The sequence below is a fragment of the Rhizophagus irregularis genome, chromosome 1, assembly GCF_026210795.1.
Source record: "Rhizophagus irregularis chromosome 1, complete sequence".
Taxonomy (NCBI): Eukaryota; Fungi; Glomeromycota; class Glomeromycetes; order Glomerales; family Glomeraceae; genus Rhizophagus; species Rhizophagus irregularis.
The window spans coordinates 1,294,977-1,308,467 of NC_089429.1; the positions used below are offsets into that span (position 1 = coordinate 1,294,977).

The window sequence follows — 13,491 nt, forward strand, 5'->3', positions numbered from 1 at the left end:
TAATTAATTTTTTTGTTTTTACTTATTTTAATCTATCATCAAATTCGGATATATTGTAATACATACTGTATATTGAAACTTAATCCACTTTAATATTTTCCTAATTTTTGCCAACCGTAATTATATTAATACTTTACTCATTTATAAAATAAAACGTCAAAGAAAATCAATTATAAATTAAAAGCTTACGCCAGAAAATTTTATAAATTATTCTTGAATCGCAACTCTCCCGAGAATTTTTTTTCGTTCAATCGGACTTTCATCAAATAAATCAAACTTTTATTCTTTAGTTATTTGTCATCCTAAGATATAGTCATAGCTATTCCATTTTTGTCCTAGCTTTTTTGGTTATCCGTCGATGATTACTTTACCATAAGCTTTCACATATCCGACATGATGTCACTTAACCATAAAAATCACTATTCATGTGATCAAGCATCACGTCAGACGAAGTTAATAAATTAATTTTTACAAATCGTTATTTATTAAAAATTTATGGTCATATCCCATAAGCCTAAAATAGCGTCCGTCACAATTCACAAACGAGAATTTATTTCACCACTGAAAGCAATATAATATTTTTTATTTAATTTTATATAAGCTTTAATAATTACAGTATATTAATTAAATAAATTACGTAATTTATAAGAGTAAAGCCTGCTTTAAGTTTATGCTTAAGGTTAATATATTATTGAGAAAAAATTGATACATAGAAAAAGGAATTTTTTTATTAAAATTTTATTGTCAATTCTTCGAAAATTTATTAAAATGTCCATTGTAAATTATTAAAATGTTCATTGTAAATTTATACAAAAAAAATATAATTGTTCAAATAAGTTTTTTGTTATAAAGAAAACCAGTAAGAAAAATAAAATAAAAAAAATAAAAAATAATCTTTTTTAAAAAAAACTTGGCAAGTCATATGACCGATACCAACTCGACGGGTCAACCTTCAAAGCTTCAATCTAACCAAATATAATAATAAATAATAAATACTAGATTGTTTTAACTATAATAAATATGGAATAGATCAGGCGCATTTGATTACCAAATTGTCATTTAATAATGTGCGGCTATTACGTCTTAATGACGTTGAAGTAACTGTACGTCATAGACGTAATTAAATTTGCAACATAATACAAATTTGCGAGCAAAAGTATTTAAAATCCTAAATCATATTTTCAAAAAAAAAAATTTTTTTTTTTCAAAAAATGACGAGAGGGTATTCATTAGAAAAAGATTTAAGATTACTAATAAATAATCCTAAATACAGCGATATAGAAATTTTATGTGAGGATGAAAAGAAATTACATGGTTGTAGAGCTATTTTAGCAGCAAGATCTGAAGTATTTGACAGATTACTTTATAATGGAATGAAAGAAAGTCATGAAAATAAAATTTCTTTTCCAAAGATTAACTCTGCCGGAATGGAGATTATATTAGAATATACTTATACGGGATCAGTTGAAAAGGAATCTTTAACAAAAGATAATATAGTTGAAGCATTTTACGCTGCCGACTATTTTCAATTACCAGACCTTCAGGATTTTATTACGAAAATTTTCGAAAATACATTAGAAAAAAATAAAAATGAAAATTGTTCCCCAGAATTACTTTCTAAATTCGCAGAAAAAATACCATTAACAGAAGATAATAGTTTACTAAATCTACTAGTTGAAGCAGTAGCAACTATTCCATTAAATACAATTGGATTTGATCGATTGTCTATTGCAGGTCTTAAATATCTTTTATCTTGTACACATGAAAAAGATGCTCCTTTTGTAACTCCAGAATATGAAGTTTTTCGGTATAGTGCTATTCTTGCTGCAAAACAAGTTTCTAATTGTGCATATAAAGCTTTAATGAAACAGTTACCAACCTTGGAACAAATTAAACTAATAGAAAACCCAATGCAAGTAGAAAATGAAAATAAACTTGTTACCGATCATCAAAAAGTTGCTAAAGAATTGGAGCCTCTAGTTAGTTTCATTGATTTTAAAAGAATTGAAGGTCAAATTTTGACCGATATCATTGACCCGCTAGAAATTATCTCAACAAAAATAATTTTAGATGTTTATCGGCAAAGAGTAAGATCAAACATTTCCAATATAAATAATATTCGAGGGGTACCTATACCAAATTATTCCAATTATGTTTGGGATGAGACAGCATGTGGTTCAAGACTTATTATTGAGGATAACGGAAAAGTTGTATATGCACAAAATAATTGGTTTGACCTCCAAAGTGTTAGAGCTAAAGTGGCATTTGAAAATAAAGGTATCTTCGAATGGGATGTTATTATTGAGAAAAATTGTGTATATGCTTGGGTTGGAGTATGTTCGTTAGAAAATTTTAATTATGAAACCTTTGCAGGATATCAATCTACTGGATGGGTATTAGGTTCCGATGGTAGTTATAGTCATGCAAGTAATAGAATATACAATAATTATCCATCATTTGGTGATGGCTCAAAAATTACAGTTCATCTGGACATGAATAAAAGAACTTGTGCTTTTACGATCAATGGTACAAAATATCCAGCGATATCAAGTTGGAATAATTTACCATCAAAGCTTTATCCAGTAGTAACATTAAAATACCCTGGTCGATTTCGAATTCAGCCTCATCAAAAATAGAATAAAATTTCTGTCATTATTTTTAGCTATAGAATTTGGGAATTAAAAAATTTTTTTAGTAAAAATGATATTAGCTTTATTGTTATTTTTCTTTCTTACTTTATCGACTGAACCACGTTCCCAGCGTAAAAATCAATAAAACTTAAAATTATAAGAATAAATACTTTCTCTACAAGTTTGATTAGGGTTGTTATAGAAATAAATACTTTTTCTACAAGTTGATTAGGGTTGTATACCTTGTAAAAGTTAATCTTAGCAAAAATTGGCATTCAAACTTAATGTTTACTCCCTAAGTAAACTTGCGGAAAAAGTAAAAATGTATATAGGATTCAATTTTTGGTGTCTTTATCTAAGTTTTATTATGCAGCCAAATAGGATCATGTTGTTTTAACATTCTAATATTTTTTAGATAAATTATTATTGCGTAAATATCTTTGATATTTTTATCGCATTACGTTATATAGATTAATTATCACATATTTACTATGCCTTTCATATGGAACATGATCTTGGACGTCTGCATAATAACACAGTTATTAGGTATGGTGGTTAAAATATCATTCGAACTGCTTCGCAGTTCGGTGATATTTCAACCCCCCTACCCAATAACTATTACTTATTTTATAAATTTTCTCGTTAACCGGATTATCATCTATTTTGGAAATGATCTGCAAATTTTGATCCCGTGCCGATGATTTACGTTGGTGAAATATTTTGATCAGCTCATTTAGCTAAATGATTTAGAATGTAAATATGACATAAATATTTTGATGGGCTAATTCATGAAAGCAAAATTCTATTTTTAGTTCGATTATTCTCATTTATACATGAATGAATTAATGAAAATTTTACGTAATATTTAATACTACTTACTTATTAACCGCAGTTTACTTTGTCTAATTACTAAAATTGGCAAGTCTAACTTTTTAAATTTTGTACCCAAACCTTTATATATAAATATCCCTTTCAAAATAATGTTTTTCTTAAAAATATATATAATATATATTTAACTTTAAAAAATGACGAGAGGAGATTCATTAAAAGAAGATTTAAGATTATTAATAAATAATAAAATGTATAGTGATATAGAAATTTCATGTGAGGATGAAAAGATATTGTATGGTTGCAGAGCAATTTTGGCTGCGAGATCTGAAATGTTTAACAAATTGCTTTATAATGGGATGAAAGAAAGCATTGAAACAAAAATTTCTTTTCCAGAAATTAATTCTTCTTCTATGGAAATTATATTGGAATACCTTTATACAGGATCAATTAAAGAAGAAACCTTAACAAAAGATAATATAATTGAAACTTTTAATGCTGCAGATTATTTTCATTTATTAGACCTTCGGAAATCTGTTGAAAATATTTTCATAAATAATTTAAAAGAGAATTACGCAAATAGTTGTTTACCAGAATTATTGTCTAAAGTTGTAAAAACAATGTCATTAACAGAAGATAATATTTTTCTAGATTTACTAATAAAAGCGATATCGGCTATTCCATTAAATACTATCGAATTTGATCGATTATCTATTGAAGGTCTTAAGTGTCTTTTATCCTATACACATGATAAAGAAATTCCTTTTGTAACACCAGAATATGAAGTTTTTCGATATAGTGCAATACTTGCAGCAAAACAAGTTTCCAATGATGCGTATCACACTATTATGAAACAGTTACCAACCTTAGAGCAATCAGAACAAATGGAACAATTAAGCCACTTAAACTCATTACAAGTGGAAAAAAAGCTTATTGCCGATAATCAAAAAGTTGCTAGTGAATTGGAGCATTTAGTTGAATTTATTAATTTTAAGCGAATCGAAGGTCGAATATTAGTTAATATCATTGAACCGTTAGAAATTACTCCAAATGAAGTTATTTTAGACGTTTATCGACACAATACATTATCAATTAATTCAGATTCAAATGATATTCGAGGAATACCAATATATAGGCTTAATGATTCTGACCTTGTTTTTGATGAATCTGTATGCAGTTCAAAACTTACTATTGAAGATGGTGGAAAAGTTGTTCAAGCATCGGCTAATTGTGTAAAACATCAAAGTGCAAGAATTAACATGTTATTAGAGAATAAACGTATTTTTGAATGGGATGTAATTGTCGAAAAAAATTGTAGGTTTATATACATTGGAGTATGTTCATCAGAGAATTTTAATTATGAAGGATTTGCAGGAAGTCAACCTACTGGATGGGTAGTAGGTTCATGTGGTTCATGCTGTAATTCCGGAGTCTGGACAAATAATTATTGTCCATCACTCAAAGATGGTACAAAAATTACGGTTCACTTAAATATGTATAAAAGTACTTGCGCTTTTACGATCAACGGCATAAAATATCGGGAAGTACCGTCATGGAATAATTTACCATCAAGGCTCTACCCTGTAGTATCATTACTTTATCCTGGTCGACTTCGGATTCAGCCTCATCAGAAGGAAATTTGATCTGATTCGAGGTCTTATTGAAATTTTTTTTTTCTACATCTAATGAAATGAAAACTTACAGTTCAAATTCCAAGAATATTAAAAATATTCATCAAATTTCCTCATATATAAGGTTGTATAAAATTCTTAAAACTTTAAAATTACCCGCTCCTTTTCATCACCAACAATCTCCAAAACCATTTTCAGTAAATATTCAGCTATTTGGATGACCGCCATTAGAGTTGTCCGTTGGACTCCATCACCCTCATCAATGGAGAGTTTGTCCGTCAGGACTATTTATTGTACGGAACTAGATAAATTTTTAGTACCGGTTTAACCCATGTATTTTTCCTTCCTTCCATCTACGTCACTATAATTTAGCCCCTGCTTATTTCCTTTTATGTTTTGTATCACATTTTTTGTAACGCTTTATTTTTAGCAACACATTTTTTAACACTTTGACACATTTTTGTAATTATTTATATATATATGTAAACGTATTAAGCGACGGACCCTCAACGGTTTCCGTTTTCCTAGTTTTATTAATTGTGAAATGGGACATGAATAATTTGTTGGTAAATGCAATTGTCGGTGCATACAGTAGGATATCGGGTTTGACTGTACACAGATTACATACAAATTCCAGTCGAGCTTTATAGTCCAAAATTGAATTGTTTTTTATTTAAATTTATTCCTTTTTTTGTGTTGTAGATAATTCTGTTTTTATTAGAGTATATTTGTACTGTAATTTTATTGTTGTTTATTAATAATTTCTTAAATAATAAAAATTATTTTAAATGTTTTTACAGAAAAATAAAATTAAAATCAAATTTTTGTACATAAAAGCTAACTATTTTCAGACAGTATATTAGTCCAAAATACTACCAGTTATATTGTACTGTCACAAGTAATCTTGCAATGATACTTTTACGTTGATCTGGTTTTTAGGTAACAAAAAAATGAAAGCCAAAGATTAGTTTCATAATTTTATGCAGAATTCCATCTCGAATATAAAAATTGTTGATCACATTTCCCAAGCGAAAAATTATTAAAAAAAATGCTAACGTAATATAAAATGGTCAAAATTAAGTAAATATTTTGCCCATAAATTTTTTTGAGAAAATTATCCATTATACTTAAGTAACATTTTTATTAAATTTAATACTTCAAAAGACAAATTTGAGCATAGAAATAATAATAAAATTTCAAAATAACTCATCCAGATAGGAAAATACTAATCCTATATTCAAAACAATAGGTGACATTTCCCCCACCATTATTTCGCTGGGGACTGTAACAATAACGATAACTATACTTAGATAGACTATTATTGTAATGTATTAGACTAACAAATAGACTTTTATTGCGCTGAATTTAGTTTTGCTTTTACGTTGAAAAAATGATGTTTGTTGTTAGTAGTAAAGTTACATACAGTAAAGTATTAGGATAAAGAAAGAATTATAATTATCATTAGCTGAATGTACAAGTAATACAGTGCATTACCTCTATACTCGATCAGTAGCCTATAGTAATAATTAGTCAACTTCAAATTCTTAAAAAAAAAATTTTTATTAAATATTTAAAAAAATTAACCAATAATTTTAAAAGTTTATAGCTTAAGCTTTAAGAATTATTGTTTAGTTTATCAAAAAATAATAATGGTCGAGCCTTAGCATGATAATTTAATTATAACGTCTAAACTTGAGACTACAATTTTTGTGTAAAAAATTTTAAATTAACGTAACATGATGTATTACGTAGATTATAATCATTTTTGTGTAAAAAAAATCATTTTTTTTATTTTTTTAAAATATGCTATGAAAAAAGAAAATTGCTAAAGCTGCGGAGGTAAGAGTTAAGTTACGAATAAATCATGGAAATATATGGATATTTATAGAAATGGAATTACTGGAAAGGTAGATGAATATGCTGCTGTTAAAAAGTATAAATCACATCGTCATGTACCTGATACAATTTAAAATGAAATTACTAAATTATATTTTAACAGTAAATACTAAATAATGTGATTTGCAAATACTAAGTTATGATTGGCTCTTATTAATGTCATGTGATGCATACATAATTTGAAAAATTGAGAATTTTTTTTTAATAAATCGATTCCTTTTTATGTATAGAATTTGTTTTTTTTGTTTGAATAAAATCAGATCACTAGATTAAATTTTATTTTAATTTTTCTAAAAGTTGAGTATAGAGGTAACGCACTGTAGGAACTTTTTATATATATAATTTATAAATATGAATCAAATAATGTTTAAACCGTTAATAAAATTCATAACTTAAATAAGAAATTATTTTATTAACCTTAGAGTCAAATATCATACATAATATAAAAAGTATAATATACATTTGATAACTCCTTTCGACCATATATAAATATTCTATAAAATGATTTCTCACGCCAAAAATCATGCTATTTAGTGTATATTTAGTAACATGAGAAATAAAAACAATAAAAACTTGTAATAAATTTAAAAATATGTAAATAATTTTTAAATAATTCAAAGAACGTAAATTTAAAAAGGGATTTAATTTTACTCATAAATCATAATATAATTTGTATAAAATTTATGGGTGGATTAAAACTGAAGGCGGAAATATGATATTTTATGAAATTCAGGACTGTAATTTCTTTATAAAAAGAAAGTAACTCTGAGTAGGGATGGGGTCTGTTCGATTACGTAATTTCGAGCGGTTTTTGGAACCGATCAAAATCCTGTGGGTTTCGAACTTATACGAGCCAAAAATCTTATTGGGAATAGAGAAACACTAATATTTTTACAATAAATAAAAAAAAAGAAAATTTATAAGTCAAAACAATTTTTAATAGCTTTTAAAAATTGAACCGAACCGGTTCAAAATATGATCAACATCAAAATTATGATGATCATGAACAACTATTGATTGTTAACCAATCAAAATTTTTTTAATGTATAATCAACATATGTTCAACTTGTGTCTTTAATTTGCTCATATTTTTCTTAATGGGAACCGACGTGGAACCGACGGCAAACCGAAATGGAACCGAACGAACCGTCCCCATCCCTAACTCTGAGACCAAGTTATTGATAATTATATTATAACGGAATATTTAATAATATTCACATTTCCAACTAAATATTTTCAAGATGAACCGAAATTTTATTTTTGTCTTAAGTCATGATATAAACCAAGGTCCCGTAGGTATAGACTTTTAATAAAGATTTACTACTACTACAGAAGATGTTTCGATACCAAGAGTCTTCAAGCAACCATTAGAATTATTATTTTTTTTAATAATAACTGAAATATAGTATAATTTAAATCTTTCTTAAAGCTTATTTAGAATTTAAAAGAAGATAAATAGTAGGCTTTAAATAATATGAATTTTTATTAAAAACTTATTTAAATTGATAAATCTTATTTTAAAAAAAATTTAGCGTTTGTATATTTTGAATAAATTAAATATCCGAATAAATAAATATTAATTAATATAAGTAAATTAGAATGTTTATTTCTAACTTTCATAATTATTAGCTGTAATTTGTTCGTCGTGTTTACAGCAGGATTAATGAGTTTAAATCATGATGAAATTTCTGATATTAATTTTATTATTTTTTTTTTGGCTGGATATTTTTTAAAAAAATATTTATTTCGATTACATCACAGAAAAAAATTAGGAAAAAGAAAGTAAAAAAAATTAACCAAGAAAAAAAATATTATTAGCGCTTGCCGTAGCACCGCCGATCATTGACCAAACCTAAGAGGTGAAAGGTACAAAGAAAAAAATATTACTATATAGAAATAAAAAACAAGTAAAAATAAAAAAATTTGTTTAAGGAAAAAAAAATGGCTTAAAATAAAAAAAAAATAGATATTCTTTCGGCTTCTTGTCAAAAAAATTTTTTTAAAAAAAAAAATCAACGTTCTGCTAATGGAAATAAACTAAACTTTTTCGTTAGTATACTTTTTTTCGTCAGTATTATAAAAAGTCTGATCGAAATTTCATTAACTGGAACTGGATTACATTCATGACCCCATTAGTATATCATGCGTTTCACATTATACAATTCAATTTATTTATACGGGTCAGGGAATTTTGTTAATATTTTAACTTTCTATAAATAATATTAAAATGATATACTAGTAACAGCACAAAAAATTGGCATTACGAATATTTTTTTTGATATATTTAAGGGAATACTCTACCCTTTAAATGATGTTTTTGCTTTAGCAAAATCATAAAAAAAAATTTGATAATTTACGAGATTTTACAGTATTCAAATTTATAATAGTATTTATTATGACGAATCGACGAAGCTCTGGAATAAAATTTTTATACGTCCAATTGGCCTTACAAAATAATTTTTAAACCTTATTTCATATTTAGAATTCTTTTTACCCATTATTGTTCTAATTCTCTTTGTTTCTTTTCACTTTTTTTTTCATTTCCTTTCTTAATTTGTGTAACATTTTTGTTTCCATTATTACCTTCTATGATGAAATGATATTTACGCCTAATACCTAAAAATATTTCCGCTAGTTGATCTTACTAACTAAATAAGTAAAAAAAATAATGCCGATGCGTCATCCTTATGCATCTGCTCTTCGATAAAGTATTTCTAAATTTAAAAACGAACTTTCCATAATAATTCAAAATTCCATAATTAAACAATCATTTCAAACTATATAGATAAAAATATAAATAAATATCAATAAAATACGTTCAAATTTTCCAAATTCATTATTGTTATCGATACTTGATTAATTAATATAGTAAAATGGAACTCGTAAATACAAATGATGAAATTTTTTTTGACCCAACACCAAGATTAAAATCTAGTCCTATACCAATTAAATTTATTTCTTTTAATAGTAGTGATGAAAATTGCTTTAATTGTGGAGAAACATATACTGAGACACATTTTGCTCAAAAATATTGCAAAAAATGTTTATCGCATTATATTAATGATATAACTGATTATAATGGTATATGCTTGGACGTACATTACACAATGGAATTGGAATGTAATAAACATGAGATAATCAAGACAAAAGTACCACAAAGTATTCAAGAATGCTGTGGAAATTGTTCGATAATTCCATTATTTAAGCAAATAGAAGGATATTTAAGTAAATATAATTATCTTGATAACAATAGTCTCCGCATATACAATAAGGTGATTGAAAGTGGAAAACATTGTCAATTATGTGGAAAGTCATTAGATAAATATATTACAAAAGAATTTAAATTATGCTCAGATTGTTATCTAATTTCATTTGAATGGATAGAATCAACCTTGGTCAAAAAGAAAATTTTAATTCTTTACTTACCATGGTGGCACAATGGTTTGTTATGTATAAATTGTAGGTCAGAATTAATATTTACATCAGATTGTCAAAAGTATTGTGACAAATGTCTTATAATTTATATTGGGTGCAGATATTGTTTAACAACAAACATTATTTATGGACTTACAGACCAAACTCAATGTAGAAAATGTAAAAGAATATCACTCATTATATACAGTAATGTAGATAGAGATCTCGTTGTTTTCCATCTTAATGATAATTATATATATGACAATTTAGATTTTGATTATATTGCAAATATTGTAAAACCAATTGATAAATATTTTGAACCACAAACTCTATTTAGTTCTATTATTAAAAAACAAATTGTAAAAAATGAAAATATAAAGACATATGGGTGGATACCATATTCTCAATTTAAAAATATAAAAGAAATGACAAAAGGGGGATATGGTATTATATATAAAGCAACCTTGTTAGGTTATAATAAAACACTAAAAACAGTCATTTTAAAAAGATTTGAAAATTCTAAAAATAATATTAAATATTTCATAAATGAGGTGAATATTTTTAAATATTTTCGTGAACGATTTTTTACTAAATTATTTAGTCTTTAATCCTTACTTAAAATTTTTAAATTTAATAGTTAAAATCAAATCAACATTGTTCCAATAAGCTGATTTATAATTATATAATTGATATTTATGGCTTTACAATGGATCCTGAATTAGGTGATTATATATTAGTTATGGAATATGCGTCAGAGGGAGATTTACATAAGTATTTACAAAAGAACTTTACAAATATTGCGTGGAATAATAAAAAACTTTTTATTTTACAGCAAATTTTAACAGGGTACTTATATTTTAAATGCATTCATTATATTCTTAAATTAAGTTATTAACATTTTTTTTTATTTAGGCTTGAATATATTCATAATAATGAATTTATACATCGAGATTTCCATAGCGGAAATATATTATTAGATTTTAAATGGAAAATTGGGGATCTGGGATTATCACAATCTGTAAATAATGAATCATCAAATGATGAAATATATGGAGTTATACCTTATATTGCACCAGAAATATTTAAAGGATCTGCATTTTCTAAAGAAGCTGATATTTATTGTTTGGGTATGATTATGTGGGAACTTACGACGGGTTGTAAACCTTTTGCTAATGTTAAACATGATATTCATCTTATTTATAAAATTCTTGATGGAGAACGACCCAAAATTACAGAAGATACACCAGAATGTTATGCTAATTTAATGAAAAGTTGTTGGGATCCTGATCCAAAAAAAAGACCACCGATAAAAGAAATTTATTTAACTCTTGGTAATTGGATTTATGAAAGTAAATACAATGAAGAATTTGTACAAGCTGAAGAAAAAAGAAATAAACTGATAAAATTAAAGAAGATTGGTCCTGAATTTGCTGAAAAATATCACCCAAAAGCCATATATACAAGTAGGCCATTAAGTGCTTTAATTTCTAAATGTTTATCCACAAATTCATCATCAACAATTTCATTTGTTAATAATCAAGGTACTACTATAAAAAATTTAATTGTAATTAAAAATATTATGTACAGTAATCTTTAAAATGCATGTTATTTTCTTTAGATTATAATTATATTTCGAAAGAAAACGAGCTTGATATAGACATTGAAAGGTATTTACAATTATATTTTTTAAATGATACACTACTAATTAAATTAATATTAATTTGTAATTTAGTTTATCATCGCAAAATTTAACAGTTCAAAATCCTTCAGCCTCATTAAAAAAGTGAAACAATGAAAAATTAAACCTTGAAACATATGATAAAATAGTGGTAAATATACTTGTTGTTTATTTTTTTAAACTCAAAATATTTTAAAGTAGAAAAACGTATTAAAACCAGTAGTTAATATTCGTTGTATTACATGTATTAGGCCTTTTAAATTATATTATATTGATTTTTACGTATTTATAATAAATATCATTTATTTTATTTAAGAAATATTCGTGATTAAACTAAATCCCTAAAAAAATAAAACGTAAAAAGTCACAAATCCTTTAACTGCTTAGTTAATTGTAGATATTCCTATCAACTAATTTTTACTAGTAAATTTTATTACCATGTGTAAGATTATTATTATTAAACAATTTTAATTACAAATTTTTAAGATCAACTTTTATTATAGATAAAGTCTAATATCGCGAATAAATTTTTATAATTTGTAATAAGATTGGAAATTTTTATTGAATACTCGAATCTAAATTTTAGCTAATAAAGGGACTTTAAATTGTACTATCATCGAAATATTAATATTTTTTTCTTAATATAATAAAAAAATCAAAATCAACATTAAAAAATTGAATAATTTAAATAGTATACTAATTCATTAAAAGTTTATTGCAATACTGTAATATTTACTAATAACTTAAAATTAATTATAAGCTAAGAAATTTATGAAATCTTACTATTCTAATCTTAGTGCTATAGATAATTTTTCGGTATCTAAATGTTTTTGAAAAAATTCTTTATCATTTGCATCAATATTAGGATTATTGTGATTTTCATAGAAAAAATGTTTCGTTACTTGTTTTGTATACCATCAATAACTAAGGATCATAATTTATTTTATTTGATATTAACTATCTTATAAGTTTCTTAATAATTTAACGTAAAATCAATATTTATAAGTTTAAATAAGATGCTATTGTAAAAAATTTACGTCGCTTCTTGTCATACTTTCTTGAAGTTAAAGATGATTATTCTTTCAACTTGTTTTAATAAATTCATCTATAACGAATGGAATAATCTGTCGTGGTTTTACAATATTTATGACATAAATTTACGTTAGGATACTTAATTTTCGTCTAAATTAATATACGGTAGTATTGCTTATTTATAAATTTAATAATTTGAATAATTTTATTAAAATTATTTAAATTACAAACTAAGAATTTTGTAAAACATTTAACTATTCTAGTCTTAGTGTTTAAATAATCCAAGATAAAAATAAATGATAATAATTTAAAAAAATGATTCAAAATCCATCTAAAGTTAAAAAGTAACAAATTGTAAATTAACACCCAAGTAGGATTTTAA

The 13,491-nt window shown here is 25.3% G+C and overlaps 3 protein-coding genes across 3 annotated transcripts; all 3 read left to right on the top strand.

Annotated features, from left to right (window-relative positions):
• Positions 1-1,211: 1,211 nt before the first annotated feature.
• Positions 1,212-2,636, top strand: OCT59_000239 (uncharacterized protein; the record flags this gene model as incomplete). Its single annotated transcript, XM_066138694.1, has 2 exons — positions 1,212-2,277; positions 2,374-2,636. The coding sequence occupies 2 exons, from the start codon at positions 1,212-1,214 to the stop codon at positions 2,634-2,636; spliced, it is 1,329 nt and encodes a 442-aa protein (XP_065988166.1).
• Positions 2,637-3,655: 1,019 nt separating this feature from the next.
• Positions 3,656-5,101, top strand: OCT59_000240 (uncharacterized protein; the record flags this gene model as incomplete). Its single annotated transcript, XM_066138695.1, has 1 exon — positions 3,656-5,101. One exon carries the CDS (start codon positions 3,656-3,658, stop codon positions 5,099-5,101), a length of 1,446 nt encoding a protein of 481 aa, XP_065988167.1.
• Positions 5,102-9,858: 4,757 nt separating this feature from the next.
• On the top strand, positions 9,859-12,390 carry OCT59_000241 (uncharacterized protein; the record flags this gene model as incomplete). The annotated part of the gene is made up of 5 exons (XM_025317202.2): positions 9,859-10,950; positions 11,037-11,245; positions 11,312-11,940; positions 12,018-12,066; positions 12,132-12,390. The coding sequence occupies 5 exons, from the start codon at positions 9,859-9,861 to the stop codon at positions 12,184-12,186; spliced, it is 2,034 nt and encodes a 677-aa protein (XP_025178754.1). The 3' UTR covers positions 12,187-12,390.
• Positions 12,391-13,491: the final 1,101 nt, after the last annotated feature.